Genomic DNA, 23,587 nt, shown 5'->3' with positions numbered 1-23,587 from the left:
AGTACCGAACCGATTTTGAAAATTCTAGTATTATCAAGAAAAAGCCACAATTAAGGTATTCGACTCGATACATATTTTTCTTGTATCTTTTAAACAAAAAGGGAGGATGACGGAGTAAGTTGAAATCTTGTGACGTCACTTACACTTACTGTGATACGTTTCACCATCTTTTATGCGATTAAACTTGATTTTTTTTATAATTTCGTAAAAAAAAAATCCTGTTTTTTAAATATGCCTGACGTTTATTACGCCTGAATTACTACCTATATTTTACTCAGTCAAATCACCTATTTTACGTTAGTGTAGATATGTATAGGTATACATAGATGTCTAAAGGAAGTATGGTTCTTTTTTTTCAGTAAACTTTACATAACAAAACTAGGTATAACTTCAAACTTAAATTTTTATCCAAATTTAAATTGTCTTAAAAAATTCACTCATTATTTATGCCGATTTTTGCTTGATTTCATGTGTCGATGTATTGAGTTTAAAAGTCCAACCAGACTCTATTCAATTAGTTTGTTTTATGGGCCATGTTCAGAAGTTAATTCTCTTGAAGCCGTAAAAATTCAGGCAACTTACAATATACTAGGTATAATTCAGAAAATGAATGGTCCTATGCTTGATAGCTATTTAAAAAAAAACATGATTTTGAAAATTTGAGTGTTTTGTGTTCTCTGACTCTACTTTTTACTTTGATGTACATATATAAGTATAAATAAAAGGACCTCTAAAAAATATGGGTTACTGTATAACAGAGCTAGTACTACTGTATAATATACCTAGTTTAGTGTGCTGAAGAAAATTCTCTTATCAAAAGGTAAAAACTATTTTCTTCTATTTTAAATTACAAACGAACGCCATTGATATTAAAACGTCGCGATTCTCGCGAACCATTACCGCGTTCAAGTAAAATCCAATAAAATCTACCAAAACCTACCCTCTTACAAACTTCTTCTAAACTTCCACTATCCAACTATTCTGGCACGCCCCCTGAAACGCAACTATTCATGTATGCCTGTCCCTTTCAAGCGCATGTGAAACTAATAGCGCGGAACAAGACGGCAGCTAGTTTAACCGCGTGCATTGTTATTATAGTTTTGAATTTACGTTCCATTATATCGCAACTCTACATTATAATGTAAGTTAATTTCAACCTTAACGCGTTTGGAATAAAGTTGGTATTGATTTGTGCTTAAATAAGGTTAGGTTGTTCATAAATAAGGTTCACCGCGGGATGTAGGACCATTTTTCCGCGAGCGATTTACCAACGTAAGGTGTCGTCATAAGAGCTATAGTGGCGTAAAAATCTCCAACTTAAGACGTTTCGCAGAAAAAAGTACGTATAGTTATTCTACACCAGCGTCTTGCACAAGATGGCGGTGCTAGGCGTTCGTTATTTGAATCTCTGAGGAATAGGTGGGGTGGTTCGTACTTGGCAGCAGCTTTAGCGCTGTAAGCGGGTTTTCTATAGCGGGAACGAATAAAGCGTCTAGCAGAATTTCGCTGACTTGTTCAATTTAGGTTAGGGTGTAATCACGTTATGAATGTAATATTTTTATGTACTGAATTGTAATGTTTGCCATTTTGTACTAGTTTTAGTTTTGGAAATTAGCGAAGTGAAGTACTTAGTATTTTGTTAATATAATAGTGTTTGTGTTTCCTTTGTTCTTAGTTTTGTTTAGAAATTTATTTTTGGATTCATACAGCTTATGAATGGGGAACTCATATATTATGTACATACTTATCATTAGAATGTGGCAAATTTTATTTATTTAAATATCTGTTTTATAAAAAAGTATTCTAAGATGGAATTAAATTTGAGTCGATCTGGTTGTTTTTTAATAATAGCAAAGTTAACCGTTTTATAAAACATGTTTATATGACTTATCTAAGCTTTAAAAAATACTTCTTAGTCAGTAAATTGATGCTGAATTAAATACGAATGATGTTTCAGTATTTAGCTACAAGTATATTTATAAAAAATATATCTTCGCATAAAACTTGAATTACCAGAAACTACTAAATTTAAATCCCACACTACAAGTCCCTTCAGACCCATTCCCATGACATCTTAACCTTTTATACAATCACGATTCCAGTAATCGTACAAATCAAAAGAATTAAAAACCAGTTTCATCCAGTTCAAAGCAGTTTGTACCAGATAAAAGCGGTTCTTGTGAGAATTTAAAATGGAATACAACAGGTCGGTAAGAAATGAATTGAAATGTATTCGAAATTGGAACAGGTTTAAAAAGAAAGTTGTAACAGGTTGGGTGATGTCTTTTTAAAGTTAGGGGGTGTGAAGGGCTCTTTAGTTTTTTTTTTAATTATCTGGCCAATGTACTTTTTTGAATGTTTAGCAAGGTACTTGATGTTTTTCAATTTAAAATAAAATTATTGGCAAATAATCTTGTGATATCATATAAAGTAAAAAAAAACAGGACGTCTCTAAGAACAGTCTCAGGTTTCAGGGTGTATTTCAAATAATTTATTTACTGTAAGTATGAGAACAGGAAAAAATAATTTAAATTAAAATTGAAATTCGACTTCAGCCTAGCGTTTTTTAGCTTTAAGAAAAATAGCTATTTCATCAAACGGCTACCAATCTGACCTATACAACCCATTTTACTTTTATTAACTAAATTACAGACTGTCTAAATTTTATGTTTTAAAACCTCCTTTTTCATCTTTCATCTATTTTTTTCTAAAGACAACTTGATACCACAACAATTGGCCTAATAGAATGGACGATTTATTTTTTGTACGCCATTTAATTGTCACAAAAGAATAAGAAATAGAAAAAAAAAATAACCTGTCGTAAGAAACAGGTATGCTATTGTGTGGAGGGGTGGAAATAGGGTTGTTAACCATGAATTATTGTGAGTTTAATCTTCAATTTAGTCTTAGAGAGTGGTATCAGAGTGATGATGGTGTGAAAAAAGTGGAAATTATGGGGAAATTTGAAGTGAAAAGTGTTCTTTCTTTATCAATTGGTAAAGTAACTGTTTTTTTTAAGTTTTATTTTAGTGGTTAGATTAAATTTGGAAGGAAATGGTTTGAATCGTGTTTTTGATTATGCTTTAGTTATGTGTGTATGTGTGAAAAGTTAATGAAAAATTTTACTGACGTCCGTTACATTGTGAAGCAATGAAGACTGATTACCTGTTTCTGGAGTTATGGTATTCAAAATTGGAAAATCTTGAAGGTAAAATTGGTAAGTAAATTTTAAAAGAGACGTACTTGTTGGCGTCTCTCATAATCAGTCGTATACCGATATAAGTTGTTGAAACATATGGGAAATATTGGGATTGATCTCTTCTTTTTCTCTGACATTCAAAAAAAATGTTAGCCCATCTTGAAAAAAAATAATTTCCATTTGGATAATAAATTACATATATGTACAAAATGACAGCAAGATTCTGTCAAATGTGGCTGACATAAGACAATGACAATATCAAAATGCCTATTTATAGGCTTCCAGGAAAGGATGTAAATGTACAAAATCAAGTTTTTATTTTAAGTAAGCCGTTTTCAGGGCACTTTTCTAAGATACAGTAATGACTCACTGTGCAAGGCTTAACATTGAGTGCAATGAGTTCTCTTGCGTCCTCCTTCAACAAAAAAAAAGGTGATAATTTTTACAAATGTTACACATGTCGTGAGGACTTAAAAAATATAAATAGTTACATAATGCTACAATGGGCGGTGTTAACACTAAGAGCAATCTTTTACAGACAACATTTGAATGGACTTCGAAGAGGAGCTCGTGGCTAACCTATAACCGCATAAGTGATTCGATCACAGGTTAAGCTATGCTTGACGCGGTTGGTCTGTAGATGGGTGACCATCTTTGTCATAACGAGTTCCTCCGTGTTTCGGAAGGCACGTAAAATTGTGGGTCCCGGCTGTTATTCCTACATCTTTGACAGTCGTTACAGGTAGTCAGAAGCTTGAAAAAGTCTGACAGCCAGTCTAACCAAGGGGTATCGTGTTGCCCAGGTAACTGGGTTGAGAAAGGTCAGATAGGCAGTCGCTCCTTGTAAAACACTGGTACTTAGCTGAAACCGGTTGGACTGGTAGCCGACCCCAACATAGTTGGGAAAAGGCTAGGCCAATGATGATGAATGATTTGAATGGACTTCTTAAATAAGGAGCAAGATTTATGCACCTACATAACATTGATGTTATATCCTTATTTTAAAAACTAAAGTCCTAAGGCAAAACAATCTTGTCAATCCTTGCCAGACACGACTGAACAACATCTACCGAATTAGGTCATACACGATTCATGCATCTCACCACTACCAAACTGATTATTCCGATCAATACTGCCCCTGACACAATTACCTGTGTCTATTATTAACTATTAACAATAATAATAGAACGTTGCTATCTAATAGTTGATTGACCAACGTCTATTGAAGTAGGCCTATCATGTAGAGTGGACTTGCAACTGGTTGTGGGATTGTTGTTGCAGTTGTTGCTGCGTAGGTTGCAATTGGACTTAATATTATTTTCGTAAGATTAAAACTTCAATTAAGAGTTAAAAGATGACGGAAATTCTAAAAATACTTAGTTAATATCTTTTCTTTTCTTTATTGTTCGGTTTAATCGACAAAAAAATCGACAGTAAATTGTTTTTTACATTAGCTAGAGACTTTTTTTTTATAATGTGTAAGGCGCTCTCAGTGCTGTAAAAATCTAACGTTACTCAAGAACAGAGAAACTTTTTAAATTACGGAAGAAAAATATACTTATGTTCATGGACTCTCAAATAAGTCACTCCTCTTTTAGTGCCGATGTGTAAAGACTAAAATATTAGCTACTAAATTTAATACACACAAAAATTACAGCAAAAGTCACGCATATCCTAAAATCAAGTGTTGCTACAAGCTGTACCAATCATTCCCTACAAATTACTCCGACAAATTCCCCGACAAGTAGATCTACACAAATACCTATCCGTTATTAGTACAAGCCTCATACGAGAATTACATGTTCTCGTCCTTTTGGCCGGAGGTCTATTGGAGGTCAAGGTCACTGACCGGCCCCACGATTGACCACGGCCGAAGTTTGGGAAACATCTAAGTTGCAATTCAGGATATATTAGGAGATATGAATTTGATTTGTGTTAGTTGTATTTGAGCAGTAGTTTGTTAATCTTATTTAGATGCCTGCGAAGTGCAGGTTGCGATGGGTCAGTCTTGTAACCTAAATTCGTTGTGCGACTATTTTAATTAGTAGCTAGCTTTTTCTTATTAATTTAGAGGATGGTGTCGTTACTAGTTTTAAGCTTTTACTATTTTATGCATTTAATTATACTTTAATGTGAGGTAACTGTAGTGTACGCTTCAACTGAAGTTACATTTTCTAAGGCTCAGTGAGTTATTTTTTAATCCAACGGAAGGATAATTTAAAAACAGATATTGATTTTATTTCTCTCTTGTTCAATTTCGTGATAAATTGAGAAATCAAAATATGAGCTTAGTAGAATACAATTTTATCATCTTAACGTCACGATGCGATTTCGTTTGCAATCGGTTGCAATCGAAATTGCATTTACGTGATAAGGTCACTCGATACTCAACTGAGGTCAAGGACAGCGTTCGGTCAGACAGTAAGGACTATTTACGTTATTACGTACTAATCTCCACCGTAGATTTGTAGTACCGAATGACTTTATGCAAAATGTAGAGCATGTATAAATTGTAGAGCTATTTTGGTGGTATGATTTTGTTCGTATTACTTTGGAAATATTATATGACGTAATAAGTAATATAAGGGCACGAAACACGAAATTATTAAAAAGTAATCTATATATATAGTAACGCTAGACAAAAGTTATTTTGACGAGGATTGACAGTGATAGAAATTACAGAAATATAGAACAGAAATTACACCTTTTTAGTGGATGTTTATTTGACTCTTCGCACTTTTCTGATATAATCTATCGAATGTATAAAAAATAATTAGTCAAAAAGAAATGTAGGCATTTCAAACAATCAATAGGGTTTTTTAGATCAAGAAATAAACTTAACGCTAGAGCACAGATTTACTCGCCTTGTCTTGCTCAAAGCTAGTATTACGAATGAAGTTGTTTTAAAAAAATCTATGGGAGTCGAGAAAAAACACTGGTAGCCGATCCCAACATAGCTGGGAAAAGGCTAGGCTAATGATGAAAAATGAACTAGAAACAATTTAACTCTATGTTAGATTTTACTACCTAATTCCATATGCCGTGTATGGCACAGTTCATTGTGTAGGTCAATGCCAATGTCCCACAAGGCTTGGCCTGAGACAAGGCCTGGCCTATGATATTGACCTAACCTAATTGATACGGAGATTATAATTACTAATATGTACTCAAGATTAAATCGACTATCGACAAATTAGATTACTCTGACACCGGAAATTATTATGAAAGTGATAATTTTAAAGCACAAACCATGGTACAAGGATAATTCAACAAAATACCTATCTACTTTTCTGTTTTGTACCTAAAAGGCAGCCGAATCTTAAAACAAAGACTCCGCTGTCTGTCGGTCTGTCATCTATGTATCTGTCACAAATCTATGATAGCTATAAAGTTGAAATTCTTACAGATGATGTACCACTGTAGTCGGTTAGAGAACTAATAATAAAACTAGGTTAAGCTACTGTTGGTACAATCATAAATTTGATAAAAGATCAAATTCTTGTGTGTTACTTTAATTTAAGTATTTTTAAGAGTTCTACTCTCGTTTGACCTTCATTTACTACACAAACCCTACAACGGGAACGCTTTTATCAAAATTTTAAATCGATCGACTGTAAATCATGCTGATTCGACAAACAAGAAATAAATACTTATTACTCCAAGTTTAACTTTCGAAAGAAATAAATCTTATAACTTTTCACTGACTTTTCAAATCAATACATACAAATATTCCATAACCAATTATATTAACGGACAACATACAACACACAAACCTACTCACCAACACACCCCATAGATCAATAACTTCAATTACCGGACAATATCTATGTATAGTCGGATCGATGTCCAGCACGGCAAGGTCAAGGTGCATTGAGATGGTATTAATAGAATAGATGTTAGCTATTCTGGATCAATTAAGATGAGGGAGGCTGTATTAATTAGGTGAGAAGTATATTCGACCTGTGTTTTTGAAAGAATAAGAGAATATTAGGATATTTTATGATTAAAATATTGTGAAACTAACGTTTGCTCGCGGCTTTGCCTGCCAGGATATCAATTAAAGCTACATATTAGCCACCTTTAAGATACAACTACCTCTATAAAAAGACCTGAAGAGATTACAAATTTACAACACACTAGCAGATTTACATTAATAATATAACAATAGATAATTCAACATTTTAAAATATAATTCTGTGTTTTTAGATCCAAAACAAAACCTGATTCACCTATTCAGAGATGGCTGGTACTGTAAATAAAAAAAATAAGTTACTATTTATTGCAAAACAAGAACACACCCCATACCTATGTCAATCATATCAATTACCGGACTTCATCTACGCATACCCGGTTAAATTTTGGTGTGTGTATTGAAATGTTTTTAATATGTATAGCATCATATGTTCTTTATGTAATTGCAAGCGGAGACTGTGTTAATGATACAGACAGCCTGTACTTTGAGATGTGTTTTAATAAAAAGAAGAGGCTTGCTTACGAAAAAATAAAGTAGAAAGTTATATACTCGTATTACGAGAAATCAGAGGCAGTATATACTCAATAAATATATTTTTATCTATCTTGATTGTCAATATGTCATCCATAAAAAGGCGCAACGTGGTTTAATTTTACGAAAAACAAAACGCAAATGTAGAAAAAATAAATTTTCTCTACACGACACCAAACTCAGCTAATTCCACAAACATATCAATAAACGTTACAATCTCAGTCGGCCCGTGTTTACATCCGAAATACTTGTACACTTACCGAGTACTGAGCACGGAACGTCAATCAAATCTCGACCACGGACTGGCCCCGGTCAACGGACGCCCCTACTACCGTTACAACTCGAATTAAACTCGATTATGTCGAATTCATCTCGTGGGTCCCGGCTGTTATTCATGCGTCTTCACAGTCGTTACAGGTAGTCAGATGCCAGAAAGTCTGACTACCAGACTAACTGAGGGGTATCGTGTTGCCCAAGTAACTGGGTTGAAGAGTTCAGATAGGAAGTCGAGTCTTGTAAAATACTGGTAGTTAGCTGAATCCGGTTAGACTGGGAGCCGACCCCAACATAGTTGGGGAAAGACTAGGATGATATGTCAAATTGCCGAATGAAAGACATTTTTTTTTACATTTTTCAACTTTTATTTTATAACCGGATGTACTGGGTCCCGTTGGATGCAGGTGGCAATGAACCGGTCGCGCTGGAGAACTTATGGAGAGGCCTATGTCCAGCAATGGACTGCTATAGGCTGAGATGATGATGATGTACTGATATAAAGTACTAGTGTCATATACACCAAAAAACCGAAAAAGCTACCAAATTGAACAAGATATTTAGGAATAATTTTAGCTGTGTTTAGAAGGTCGCAAATGACAAATTTTATGTCTTTGTTATTGTTATGTTGAATCTATATTTTACTGTCATAACAATTCAATCAACAAAAATCGGATCTCACACTCGAAAGCTCTGAGGTTTTTTCCTCGTTTTTTATGTGGCTTAAAAAGAGCCTTCTTAACATGAAAAGCTATGAGATTTATAAATAGAACATGTGAGGTACATTCGAGTTTCCATAGTAACGTTATGCGTATTGTTAGGGCCATTTAATTGTAGTGGTTGCCTGGTCGAGCGCCATCGTGTTTGCTATTTTAGAGGTTCGCCCAACAGTGGGACAGTGGCCTTGGCCGTACGATTGTTTTACAAGGACACAAGAGGGACATGTGAATGTAAATATAGTTATTATTATTTGTTTTCTACTGAAACTAGGTGGAAACTGTGTTGATTTATTTATTTTTATTCTTTTTTAAATATTTTTTAAGAATGTGTTTTAAAACAAAAGCATAAAATTAGTAATTCGATCCAAATTTTGTTTGAAATATGTGTTCATTTAAACGGCAAATGCTAGACACTTAAATCGCGGTGACATTTTCATTTCTTATAATTTTAAAAAATACCAGGCAATAATGAAGATAAAAAAATACCGTATTGTTCTTTTAAATTAAATATACTATATTAAATTTCAAAATTTTACAATATTTTTACAATTAATATGATTTCGACGAAAAAACCTTTCTGTCTCTTTCTGAGATTAATTTTAATTTTTTAATTTCACATTAGTCCTTTAATCTTCCAAATTCAGAAATATAGTATAACATGTAACCTGCGCAATAAAATGCCATTCCCTTATGGTTATTTATAAAATGCATAGTTTGTAAAATATAGGTATTTGAGTGCCGTCGGCAAGCGCGCGGCGGGCGGCGCCGGTGTATGTGAAATATGAAAGAATGTCCGCATTATACTGTCGCTTCAACGTTTTATTTTATAACTGCACTTTGTTTAGAAAATAAAGGAATTTTGGTATAAGAAACTACATAGATTATTTTTTATGGCTTCCAGATAAAATTTTTGAAGTACTTTTTTAGTTCGGTGTAGGAAAATTGCCGAAAAAGCCTTTATGGTTTTATCAGAAAAAAATAGTCGATTTTTAGGGTTAATTTGAATCAATTTATTTTTTGTTTGTAAAAAAAGACAGTGTTTTCTTTTTTATTTGTCTAAATCAGAAAGAAACAATTACGTTTATAAATTTCATGTGTATTGTAGCCCTGAAAATCTTGTTATTTTTTTAAACAAAAAAGTACCTAAATTCCTTAAAAAAATGTACCAAAAATCGTAAACATACTATTTTTTCAATCGAATAACATATATTTTAAAAGAAAAAGGCAACGTAAGGCTTTAAAACTTACATACCGTATCATATGAAAAGAAGTCGTACTGTCCAGACGTATTTCCAAAAACAAAAGAAAAAAAATACAGTCACCAGTAAAACTCTGCATCTTAAACAAAGACTTTTACTGAGTTATTTCTGCTTGAAATAAACCAAGGTAGAGTACGTCTGCCTTTCAGCTGACAGCCATTTTCAATTAACTACTCAGACTCACAAGTTAGTTAAATTGAATGAGACGGGAGAAAATTTGGGAGGCTTTAACAAAAATATTTCAACGACAATATAAAATTGCAATGACATAAGATGTTTATGCTTGTTAAATTATAAATAAAGAGAATTTATTAAACTCTACAGAATTCATAATTTTATTGTAATCGCTTGATTTTAATTATGAATGAATAAAGGTTTTTGCCAGGCTTAAGACGGCGCAAAAAGAGACAAATAAATAACTAAAAATAAAATTAAACTAATATATATTACTATATTCTTGAAAAATCATATATTTTTGGATAAAGTCGCAGCCAAAAGCAAGCATATTACCAAAAGAGAAAAAAAACTTCGTTCTTATTAAAACCCATATCATTATTAATCTACCAGTTTCATTATCAATCAATCAATATGTCCCTAACACCTACAAAAAAAACGCCTTCTCTCCTTCAATAACACAAAAAACAAAAGACTCTACATTACGCTCTACATTGTAAAATAAAAACAATTCTCTACATTATGTACGTATCACCCTCTAAGCACATACTCTAACTAATTACCTACTATTAAAATCAATACCTAACGCCACCCAAGTCACCTGCGTGATTAATTCATTTTAAGACGACGACGTTGGGATCCCTTAGACGCTACATTTGCATATTACAAAGTATGGAAGTTCGCTAACGAACTACGCGGGAGGGTGGCGGGGGTGGAGTGCGGTTGGGGGAGGGGGGTCTAAGGTTGCTGGTGTAAGACGGGGAATTGAGTGCAGGGAGGTACTTGGGGTTTCAATGGAAGGTTTTTTGGTAGATAGGTATGTTTTTGTGGTACTTGTACATAATAGTGCTTTGTTATATATTATTCGTATTATTAACTGCTTTAAGTCTATAGATTTGAGGTGTTTTTAAGATATGATGAGTATTGTAAAATTGTTTTTTCAGCATGTATAGGACTAGCAAGGTAATAGCCACGGTATCGTGATAGCAGCGGTATGTAACTACCATTAAATAAATATGCTTTTAGCTATTAAAAGAATACCCATTTGTGTAAAGTCTTTGATACTTCATTCTCATTTTCATAAATAAGAGCCGGTTTATGTATTAAACACAACAATAAAAAAACCGCAAATCCGTCTCTGTACACCTCGAAAGCGGAGAAAGATGAAGGAAATGAAAATGTACGTCGCAAAAAGGGGGGACGCCTCCCAACGCCCCGCAGAAGTGGAAAGCCCGAAAATTCTATAAAGAGGGGAGTTTGGACTCGATACCTTTTGTGCGATAAGCCCTTTCTCCCCTTCAAGTAAAGGGGAGGGGAGGAAAGGGAAAAGCGGAAACATTACTCTCTCAGACGTCTCCGCATTTCTTATCTGTCTTGGATAATTTCCTACGTTTTGAAGTGATGCGGGCCTTTCTGTATAGAGCGGTAGTTTGATGTTCGGTAAATAATTTAGGTAGGTATTGTGAAGTTGGTATATGTGGAGGTATACAGTACAACTAAGGGGTGAATAGATTCTATACATTATGTTCTAAGAGACCGATGCGGAATTTTAAATGCTATTTTGTGAAAATTTGTAATAAAGCAATGTATATTAATACATATAATGTATTGAAAACACTGATTATAACAACTACCTTGGTACCGCGATTCTAAAATATTATCATACCTATTGAGAAAAAAATAGGAAATAAAATATTTCAGGATGATCACATACTTATTATAACTAAAATAGATGAACTTGTAAGACAAGATTATTTACCACCCTACATGAAAAAACATATCCAAAATTGACAAAAATAACAAGTTTTGAGTCTCATCACATTTTCAATACTCGGACATCGTACCCACGACCTGCCGGTCAGAAAACCAGATCGAAACAGGTTGGATATCGCCCCAAATACAATTTTATATCAAACGAAAAGGGTTGAAATTCCCATTCCATGAAAACAAGATTCCTTTACAAAAGATATATGAACGTAAAATAAGGTAAAACAGGTTTTCTTTCGATTTATCTTTTATCTGTTATTTTTGTAAAGTATTGTTACTTTAGTTAAAGAAAAGATGCGTGAGAACATAATTTTTATTTTTGGTTTACGCTGACATTTTGCTTGTCTGGCAAGTTACTTATACGATACTTATTAATTATATTAACATTCAATAACGGCAACAAAGCTATGTTTAAAATATGATAAAACAAAAGAATTTCTTTACGGATCGGAAAAGACAAAAAAATAATGAGGACACATAATAATATAACATTACAAAAATATAGAACATTTTTCCTTGTAAAAGTCGATTTAAGACTTGCCAAAAAAGCAAAAGTATTTGTAGAGGCTCTACTTAGGTAAGTTATAAGTATTATACAAAGCTTAAACTTCAAATAATGGCATATTTTTGCCGATACGAAAACATATTACAATAATTCTTATTTAACATTACAGATCAAGCAAATCTATGTATTTCATCAAGACAAAACAAAGAAACGTCTTTTCAGCCACAAAAGCCTTTCCCAAAACAAATAAATTAACAATACGGCTAGTATTTTTCCAAAATTTCCCATTAATCATAAGAATTAGTTGGCAAAACTATTGGCCGATGTAATTAATGGGCTGGGAGGCGTGGGGCGCAAATGAAAAGGGTAGATCGGCCGGTTCATTGAAAGCACTGTTATTTCGTATGTATTTTGTCTGCCCGGGGATTTTTCGATTGTATGAATTTTGTTGCAAAATTCAGGTAAGGTTTGTCATGGAATGTCTAGGAGTTTTGGTTCATAAAATATGGTTGTTAGTATTGTACCATCTTGTTATGAATGCAGAAAATTATTGAGTGGTCACCACGCCAAAAGGCATTGATTTCGATGTGTCGTAGGTAGGATCCAAGAAAAGCATTTGTGTGGCCCACGAATGTTGGTACTGAGTCTGGGTGAATGTTCATGTGAAGCAGTCATTTTTTAAGGAAAAATGAATGAGTTAATGTAAATTTGAATGAATCGCGATTTGTAATAGTTTTCGGTCAACCAACAACAATAAAATTAGAATTTAAAGTTATCATATGAACTACGCATTTTTTATTGTACTTACTACTAACATGGGCACCAATACGACTTTTCAGTTTTATAATACACTTTCTTAATTGATCTAAAACGCCGCTGACAAACGGTGAAGGAACATATCGTGACGAAAGCTCGATTTCAAGTACTGAAATCGACAGCAGTAGCTATCGCGGTGATCAATGCTCAAATCTTCCCCTCACTAGAAACGGCCTATGCCAGGCTATGATTTGTGTACTAATAACATTTTGTTTTTTTATAAATATAGCATGGCAATTTTTTACACACACTGAAACTTATAATTTTCAGCCATTTTTAGTTACCTGCACAACTTGAAGTTAAGCAACACTTCACCTCTACCCACCCTTACAACTAAAACAATTCAATGATATCTCAAACAACATGGCCTCGGCAATTATTTGAGATCTTCATCTCGGTCTTATAAATATTGAAGAGGTCTAACAAAACATGTGATGTGTGCTTATGGGGATGGTAATTAGAAGGGGGCGGACCCTCGCGCCGTCTCATCTTCCCACTTAGCCTGATGTTCTCAAAGTTTTAGGTTAAGTAAATAAGGTTTATATTCCATTTTTTATTTGGATTTTTGTGGATGTATGAGTGTAGAACACTCAGCTAAAATATAACATATTTTCAATTATATATGCCACTTGATAATGATAAAAACAGTATAAGGACTACAATACAATAAGAGGCTTATTCTGATTATTTTAAGATTGTAATTTGTGTGACGAATGTGTTTAACAGATGGCCGCGATTGGCTTTGTTAATTGATTTTGACACTGAAATTTATTGCTTTTGAGTTGCAAAATGAATTCGGTAGTTAACACTATATCGCAGGCCTTTTTTATTTTGTAACTATTAAAATATCGACGCCATGTTTTGCAATGAAAAATTAAATTAAAATGATTTTCCAACCTAGTTCAGCAACGTAGGCAATTAATAAGACACACTTGGTATATTTTTAAGCTTACTTATTGTTGGCTCCGAAAAGTTGAATTTTTGAATGAATAGAATGTCTAATAATAAAACAAAATGAGGTTGCACGATGGTTAGTAGGTATCTACCATTACAGGTTACTTAACCTAATGCGGTAGCTAGGACTAAACAAAGGTGTAAGTATTTATGTGAACTAGGGTTTCAAAGATTGAATTATTATGCACATAGTTGCAGATCTAAATTCCAGCAACTGTTTTAATACGTATTAATGAATGGTGATTAAATTGATGATGCGCAGTGTTATAAAAAAAAACTTTCTTGAACCTTTTTATATTAACTTTTCATCAGTGTCGCGAGTTCAACTTGCACTGGACTGTTTTATGTGTTTTAGCTACACAAAAACCTATCTTTTTCCCAAAAATCTCTATTTCACGACAAAATTTTCAGTCAGGTTTATTCTTAACTACATAAAACTTTGAGCAACTCCGACCGCGGAGTATGGACCCAGTACTAAGTGGCTTTATGAAATTCCTTACACGTCGGCATAAGTCGTTACTACGGCCTTTCTTATTAGCTATACGGGGTACGAGTCCGGCCCTCAAATTTTATGGCTAATAATGTAACTGGTTTGATTGCTATAGGTTTGGATTTGATTGCGTTATATAATTGTTTGTGGCTTATTTCTGGGTTTGAGTTACGATTTATGTTGTCATATTTTGGAATGTTGATGATTTTGAGTTATTTATTAGTAGTTTTAATAGATTTTATATGATTTTTGTGAGAGAATATTGGAGACATAGGTTTTTTTCATGGATGTATAAAGTCTCGGCAAAAGTAAACGGGTTGTTGAAACTCTAACACCAGTTTGATTATCAACCATAAGAAAAGAATAAGAATTTGATCATTGATGCCAGATAAAGCAACGAAGGTCTGAAAAAACGTATTCGTATCACGTAAATACTGTATTTTAAACTAGCTGTTGCCCGCGACTTCAATAGAAGATATAAGTAAGTTATGAGATATACCTGCCCTGTTTTTTTCACATTTTCCATTGTATCTTCGCTCCTATTAGTCGCAGCGTGATGATTTATAGCCTAAAGCCTTCCTTGATGAATGGTCTATTCAACAAAAGAATTTTTCAATTTGGACCAGTAGTTCCTGAGATCAGCGCATTCAAACAAACAAACAAACTCTTCAGCTTTATATATTAGTATTTAGAAAAGAAGTATAGATAAAACCGCTGCATTCTTAATCTCTATCACTCATAACACTAAAATATCCTTTAATATCCTGCAAGCCATGGTTACAATCTCTCAACGACATTTTAATACTCTACATTAAAAACACTAGTACGAGGCCAATTTCTCACCTGAAACCAAAATTAAATACCCTTTCTTATACAAGAACCAAGTACTGAACACTGGCTCTACCGAAACCCCTCAGCATCGCGAAGACAGCAAGTTTAATTAAAATTTTAATTAAATTGGAACGTCTTGACTATAATATTATAGTTTCTGTTTATGTAATTTTATACGCACGCGCTATGGGGGGAGACTCGCGTCCCCCTATTCTCTCCCACTCTTGGTGGGATTAACAAGATTCCATTAAAATTATTATACCTAATGCCGTAGCAAGTGGAGCTTCTTCACTGCTTATGTATGTAAGATAGTACGGTTATATTCTTGTTTTAATGTGTGTTACGAAGGCGTATTGAGTAATAGTACTTGACTTTGGTATCTAAGGTCTTTATTGATAATTTTGTGTATGCAAGTGTAGGATTAATTGATTAATGTATTGGAATGTTTGGTTTTTGGTGTTTTGGATAAATCAGTCGATAAATTATTGTGTGATTCGTAGTTTATCTGAATGAATTTACAGAGCTAGAAAGGTAACCCTATTTTCGTATATATAATATTAAAACCGGCAGTAATAATTTAAATTGTTTTTTTAAATGTTAGAAGTCTCGTTAACAATTTCAGTCGTAAGAATAACTGCATAAGTCTCAACGAACGTACACAAATAGTACCTTACCTACAATATCCTAATCTCATATCTCGACTAAAAACCACTTTACATTATCTACTTAAGCATATAAAATTAAAACCCACACCAACCCAAACCAGGCACAAAACTTAAACCCCTCAAGAAAATCAATATCACTGTAACACCATAACGGCACAGTTACTTATTCCCGCGAAAATAGACGCTTCGCGAGGGTTCACCCCCTCCGAGGTTGGGAGGGGTTGAGGGGGGTTGAGCCACCTGAGACACAGCGAAGACGAAGCACTCAAAATTTAACTTATATAACGTGGATATACAGAGGTATTAATTAGTTTTACTGCGCAAAGTTTTACGGGGATGAGTTTGATAGTAATATTTGCATAAGATGGTGGGGTTTAGTTATGATGAGGCATAACTTTGTTTGTCTTTGTGTACGTTGTAGTTTGTATGAATAATGTGAAGTGTAAATTTGATAAGGCAACAAAAAATGTTCACTTTATTTTTATCCATATAAATAAGTAAATAGAACAAATTATTTTCTTGCTAATAGGTATTTTAAAATGTATATACTTAGGTTTCGTGTGGAGTTTGATGCTCCGCCAGATTATAATATAATTATTTCAACATAGGTACATGAACTTATAAATGATGTGGGTACCATAGAGTATATTTAACAAATAAATTCACAACAAAATCAATAACTAATCAAAACCCAACAAATATTGAATAACCAATATAAATTAAAGGGAACTCTTATCAAAATCCAAACATCTTAAACAAACCGTCTTACATCTATAAATTACGGAATACTAAGAGTTGCCAGCCTCCCCTACAACAAGGGAAATATATTTCGAATTAGTGGCAACACAAATAAATCAGGCACTCGCAAACCGACAGTATAATCGGGAACTTAGAAACACGTACTTACTTATGAAACCCCACCACGCCGCGCTCCGTTTTGAATTTCGAATACTTAGGGCTGTTAGGAAAAGAAATATTAATTCATAGATTTTTTTTTCTTGTGTTTTTTGGCCTCTCTGATTTGATTTGGATGGTCGATGTGTTGCTCTTTGACTGCCTCATTCTCTTGTCTCGAGAGCGACTCCCGAGTTTACGTTCTCGAGTTCGAAACATTACAACTGTTTTTTTTTTCAGTAGGTACCTATGTTAAAAGTAATGTGTGTCTGTTATCCGTGGCCGAAATACTCTTTAACTCACGTATAAAAAAGTATATAGAGAAGATATTTAGCTTCAAAATGAGAACTTGAAACCGTACTGACTGCAAATAGAACATCTTGACCGTATAAAAAAATACTTTACAAGACTCAATACTCATATTGGCAACAAAAAGAAAACAAATCATGCAACTTACATATAAATTATTGAGTCCATTTAGGAATAAAATTATCCTACGTATCTAACAATTCGGATGGATTTAATGACACATTTAGGCTTAGGCACAAATTTCAGTAACCAGTTCCCGACACATTCGATCAAATATAATAATGATTATATAACGTGTTGACAACCCTAGCCAAGAAGTGAGAAACAGAACAAAGTTAGATTGAGAGGGAACGAACCAGCGGCTCTCTGTTCTTAAGATTCTGATGCTGGAGGAATTTGCAGCTCTTCTGTTTAACTGCACTTATATTATATATGGAATCGACTTGACGGTATAACTGAATTTTAGGGTAGGTGCACAATGTTTCAAGTTGAAATGCGATAAATAGTTGTTTGATAAGCTTAATGTCAAGATCTTCCAATTTTAGCAATGTTTCGTAAGTAATGTTGACTTTTCCTAATGGATACGATATAAAAAAACGTTTTATGTGACAAAATTGATGTATTTAGGTATGTGTAAATAAAAATCAGGGTAAGTGCGAGTTGGTGTTACAACACTGCGAGGCTAAAGAAAAACAAAGAAACAAGATTTTCATTCTTAAGTGTTTTTTATTTGTTGTAGCAGCAGCAGATATCCATCATCTGTATTGATTGTCTAGCTTTAATGGTTTATGAGATATAGCCTGGTGACAGATGAATGTACAGAGAGCCTTTGTAATAGGGACAGTTTTAACCCTTTGGGTACGAACCAATAAAGACGTTCATAGCTTGCAAGATTAACATCAAATGAAAACTGCATTTTATAGAATAATAGACTGGGTAGCAAATATAAAATGAGCTTTACTGGATGCCTTTTATAAATAGACAGCCTATAGCTTACAATTTTTCGAATTATAATATTTTAATTCCCTATATTGAGTGTGTCGCTAGGAACAGTAACATTCATCTCTATGCATTGTTATTATCAAACAACGTTTACAATATTACAAAGTAATAAGAAGCAAGAAAATCAAGCTATACTGTTTAAAACTCCCATTATTTTCTGGTATTATTAAAAATTAAAGTTTTAAGGTCAAAAATTACCCAGCTTTATATTCAAGACGAAGTTACTGCTAGAAATCAACGCTATAACATATTCCACCAAGACTTCTAAAACGCAAATCATTATTCAGAATTTCGAATCCCAATACACCAACTCATACACGCATAAAACCTCAAAATAACCACGAACGTACATTTATACATAAATTATGTATAAACTGTCACGTTACCCATACATCTAATATGTACGTACAATGTATATACATACATGTCGGTATGTACATATTTTAATACATTATCTCGCGCTACGTAAGGAGATGAGATTCAAGATGGCAGCTCCTTTGAAACAGTTCTTAGAGCTTGCCGAGCGTCGGCGGGTTTTTGTGGAGAGGGATTCTGTATTTACGTATGTTTAAACATAATTATATGCAGTATTATGAGTAAAGATAATGTAGATAGAAAAACAACCATTATAAAGTCGTTAACAAGTATGAAATTATATTAGTAATGGTCCAAAAAATATTCATAAGCCGTTTTAACCGTGACTATTGCGATAGCATGCTGAACAGTAGACTTGAGGAAGCGGTAAAGGGTGGGAGATACTTGCGATAAGTTTTTTTTATATAGCATCTTGGATATTGCTGCCAAACCTCTTTGGACTTGAGTTGCCTTATTAAGTTTTGCTGCACGTTGTGATCTCTATAGGCAATAAAAACCAGCCTATAATTCCCAAAAATAGTGAAACAAGTACATAAACATAACCAACTACATAATCTAAATGCGATTTTATCCAAAATGTCGGATAAAATCGCATTCTTACCTTTAATAATAAAATTAATAGATTTAAAAAATCTAAGTTCCCACGTTTTGAAATGTCAAATTTTGATAGTTATTATTGTTGTAAATTGCATTGTCATCGAGTTTGAAGCAACCCTGAAAATTTCAGCCTGCTAGCTTATCGGGAAGTGCCTTAAAATTGAGTAGAAACAAACAAACAAGAAAGTGAGTTTATAAAAACGTGGAAAGAAATTAAAACATATTGGAACAGTGTTATCAAAAAAGTCCTTCTCCGCATTTCTGAGCGCGCACACGAAGTTATTATATTGCCGCTAGTTTTCGCGAGGGGGGGTAGGAGGGGTGGCGCGGGGAGACCACCCGTGATAACTCGCTACTTCACCATTTACTTATTTACATAATTACATATAATTTAGAGCTCTGCGCTATGGGAAATACGGTATTCGAAGCCTGAAGACGTGATGAAGATTTTCTGAAGATGTCTGAAAGGATTTAAAATCTTATAAGATGGAGATAGATTTTAGACATATAGTTTGGGTTTCTCTGTGGATGGGGACTTGGATGTTCGTGAAACGTGAAGGAAAGGATTAAAGTAATGAGTGTGGAAGTCGATTTTAAAAGCTTATGGCAAGGTTCATTAAAGATTGACAATATTGTTTGCTTGTCGTTGTTGTGTTCGATATTTTGTTATTCATCTTATACATGTGACCTATTGCAGGCTTCTCAAGATGATCGGGAAAAATGCGACCTATATCTTGCCCCAATGAGGGTTCCGCAACATCATCGGTACGACTTGCTTCAACTTGGCATCATGGGCGAAATTGCTGGAAAAAAGAAAAATTGGCCACCGGAAAGAGTTTTGGTTAAAGAACATCAGGGAGTGGACCAGGATAGCTAGCGAAGAATAACTGTACTCCTGAGCTACTGATAAGGAAGACTACAAGCTGATTGCTAATCTTTAATATTTGAAGAGGCACCGCTAGAAGAAGATGTTATCAATAATGAAAAAAACTCATTGCTGATAAAACCTCCTTTCAAAATTCTTTTACAAAGCCAAAAGCCACGAAAAAAACACACTGACAGCAAAACAAACCCATTCTATTCCCATACTTTTTTGACATCAGTAATTTTCTTGTAGTTTTCCATAAAACAATTTACATAGGTACATTTTATAAGTAATTTTGAATGGCGGAGCCCCGATACTCTTATGAAAAACCATCACCGACTGATTTCGATAGATTCCTGCCGTGGGCATGCAATCAGCTCTGCGAGGAAGCCACTGTGGTGGTCACCAAAACTATTCTCGGTATGTGACTCTATATTTATCCAAAAGCATGATATAGAGATAAAGACAGGTGTAAGGCTTTCTTAGACTAGAGATAAAAATGATCATAAACTGTTCAATTAATAACTCAAACAACTTAAAAATCTAATAAAACTAATAAAAGACGACATATGAACTCTTACGTAAGTTACTCCCCAAAATAAAACCAATATAAACGACTTGTATTAACTTGTATTCTTTCTGTTTAACCATAAAACAGTTTGTTGGTCATAACTTTTTTGACTTTATACATTATAAGGAAGTCTTGCAATTGCGATTTTGATGACTATTGCGGTTGTCTATAATGCATTAAGGCAGTTACATTAATTAGAAAACTGAGTAACGTTTCTGTTATAATTGGCTTTAAGTGCCTTTTAAATTTATATTTTTTTCTTATACAGCCTTATTGTTAAACAGATAAATCACATATTTTTTTTCTTACAGCTGACTACGTGAGTGTAGTTGCCAGTGAACGCCTCAGGCAAGGCAAGGGAAAGCCAAAGCCGCCAAAACCACCGGCCACAGGAGAGTCAGGTTCTGATGACCATCATTCAGAAGGAGATTCTCTCACGAGGGCTATCAAAAATGACTTAATTATCCACATAGAATCGATATACGATGGATCCAATAACCTAACACACATTAAGTTTCATAACAACGCACCTATTCCAAGATCGGTCATGAAAATCATTGGTCTTATAATCAAATTCCATCCAATGTTGACAATGATAACCATTGACAGCGGCTTACAGATGCAAGCAATGTACGAGATAGCCAAATTCTTGCCATTATCGAAAATTACAGAAATCTGTATGGACTACACGTTCCTTCGTGAAGCTAACTATCATCTACTTTTGGATCATAAAGGGCTAAAACACCTCTCGATTTCAAAGTGTAGGATTACAGACTCCGTCCTCAAAAACATCTGTAACAAGTTAGTCTTCCCAAATGTAGCTTGCAAAACACTACATGCATTAAACGTATCATCAAACAGAATCACAGATGCTGGTATGAAGTATATAGCTGATATGCTGCGGTCAAACAGAAACCTTAGCTATTTAAATCTAGCTGATAATAAGATCACAGATACTGGCGCAAAGTACGTATTGGATTGTTTAGGCGAATTCCCATTGAGACCATCCGAGCTTCTAGAAAAGCGAACCAGACACCTGATCTATTTGAAAGAAAGGAAAGAAATGATGGATAAAACTGTACAAGAGCTGAGACTTAATGAATATGAGAAGAAAATGGGGAGAAGGAAATCGGCGAAGCCAACGGTGTCATTAAAGAAGAAGGACAAAGAAGCAGAGGGATCAAAGAGTTTGTCTTACGTAGAAAGCATATATTTTGAAAAAGCTGAATCGATAGTTGACAGCATTCTAGGTCACTTCATGGACCCTTTTAGCCCGGACGACACTTTCCACAGGGATGGGGAAATATACTGTTACGGTAACAATACTCTCAGCTATTTAAACATAGCCTACAACAATCTCTCTTACTTTAGCGTCAAACAGTTATATCAGGTTATTGTGACCCAGAAGTATCTTGCTCGGAAGCCAAGAGGCTTGGTCAACGTTGTGATCGAAGGCAACTACTTACCAGCGCAATGTGAAGAGTTTCGCCTGATTGACGAAATCTTGGAAAGTAGTTTACCAAACTATAACCGGAAGATGTCGTCGATCGCTTCGTCGAAAAAACGGATGAGCGTAAAATAAGGGATGGTTAAATAGATGGAAAGAGATCCATCTACAAAGAAGTCTGTAGAATAGCTGGAGGTAGGGCAGAAACATAAGCATGAGGATATAATAGTGATGTCCCAGGATCGAAAATCATGGTAATTGATATACCGACAAGTGCACTTAAATTGGTCACCTGTCGTGGTCCATTGCAAGATAAGGGGCGAAGTTTCTTCCGGAAATGATTGGCCATATATTTTTAATAAGAATTTTACACCATGCCTAAAAAACGAGTTTTTGAAACAGTTTTGAAATGCATTTTGAAATAGAAAAACGTGACTAATTGCATAATTTGAAGACTATTTCTACTTACTTTTAATTTAGATATTCACTATACTTATTATTTAGAGTAACTCTTACATAATTTAATTTAGTTTTTAATTTTAGATAATTATTATTGCAATACTAGTTTTAACAGATTTAATATTAATTATTTAATATAATTGTTTTGTGTAAGTATTTCAATATTTGAATGCATTTTTATTTAATTGAAAACCCAGAAATACCTGGTGAATTGTGTGTCAGATTCGCAACACTTTTGATTCCGTAGAAGTAAACTAAAGGAAAGCAAAGTAAAAAAATGGTCACCCGTTACATTTATAAACTTGATTTGGCAACAGAAATTCATCATCAGTGTTAATTTCAATTTTGCCGTAGACGGAGAGATGGGCAGACCGGCAGAAGCGAAATCTTAATATCAGGGTTACGTTTTAAACGTTTAGGTGGGTATTGTAAACTCGTGAGTATAATATAGAGACTGTCATTTAAACAAAATTTTCCTTCACAGAACTATTTTTAACCTTTTTTCTGCAACACCATAGTTTTCCAATAAGTTCTTGAAAATAATTTTACGCTGAGCGCTAACAAAACTACAAGGCCAGTAAATTTTTTATAGAAAAAACTTCAAAAACTTTCAAAAAATTCAGCTAAATAAACTAAAATACAATATGATAGACATGATGTTAGGTGATAGACACCATTTCAGGAAGGTACTAAATAAAATCAGTGCCAAGCCCTAAAAGTCCAAATAAACTTAGGACAAGTAATCGATCTGCCTACATATAAAAATCAAGCCGAATGTAGAACGTCTATTTTGAAGTCGGTTAAAAATAAAAAAAAGGTTTATTATCAACTAGCAATACCGCTTCTTCACTTAAACTTTTAATATTTACTTAAATTCTTCAATAACTTCTAAGACTTGTATCATAATGTGAC

General features: G+C 33.9%; 1 protein-coding gene across 1 annotated transcript; it reads left to right on the top strand.

The window, feature by feature from the left end:
• The first annotated feature begins 19,659 nt into the window (after positions 1–19,659).
• Positions 19,660–22,713, top strand: LOC113498331. Its single transcript, XM_026878316.1, has 2 exons — positions 19,660–20,618; positions 21,081–22,713. The coding sequence occupies exons 1-2, from the start codon at positions 20,498–20,500 to the stop codon at positions 22,349–22,351; spliced, it is 1,392 nt and encodes a 463-aa protein (XP_026734117.1). The 5' UTR covers positions 19,660–20,497; the 3' UTR covers positions 22,352–22,713.
• Positions 22,714–23,587: the final 874 nt, after the last annotated feature.

The sequence above is a fragment of the Trichoplusia ni genome, chromosome 10, assembly GCF_003590095.1.
Source record: "Trichoplusia ni isolate ovarian cell line Hi5 chromosome 10, tn1, whole genome shotgun sequence".
Lineage (NCBI taxonomy): Eukaryota > Metazoa > Arthropoda > Insecta > Lepidoptera > Noctuidae > Trichoplusia > Trichoplusia ni.
Note: the sequence above shows the minus strand (reverse complement) of the source record. Positions and strands in the feature narration are given on the sequence as shown.

Coding starts and splice junctions, on each gene's coding strand:
- LOC113498331 (XM_026878316.1), top strand. CDS start 20,498: ATGGCGGAGCCCCGATACTCTTATGAAAAACCATCACCGACTGATTTC. Junction 20,619..21,080: donor GGTCACCAAAACTATTCTCG/GTATGTGACTCT, acceptor TTTTTCTTACAG/CTGACTACGTGAGTGTAGTT.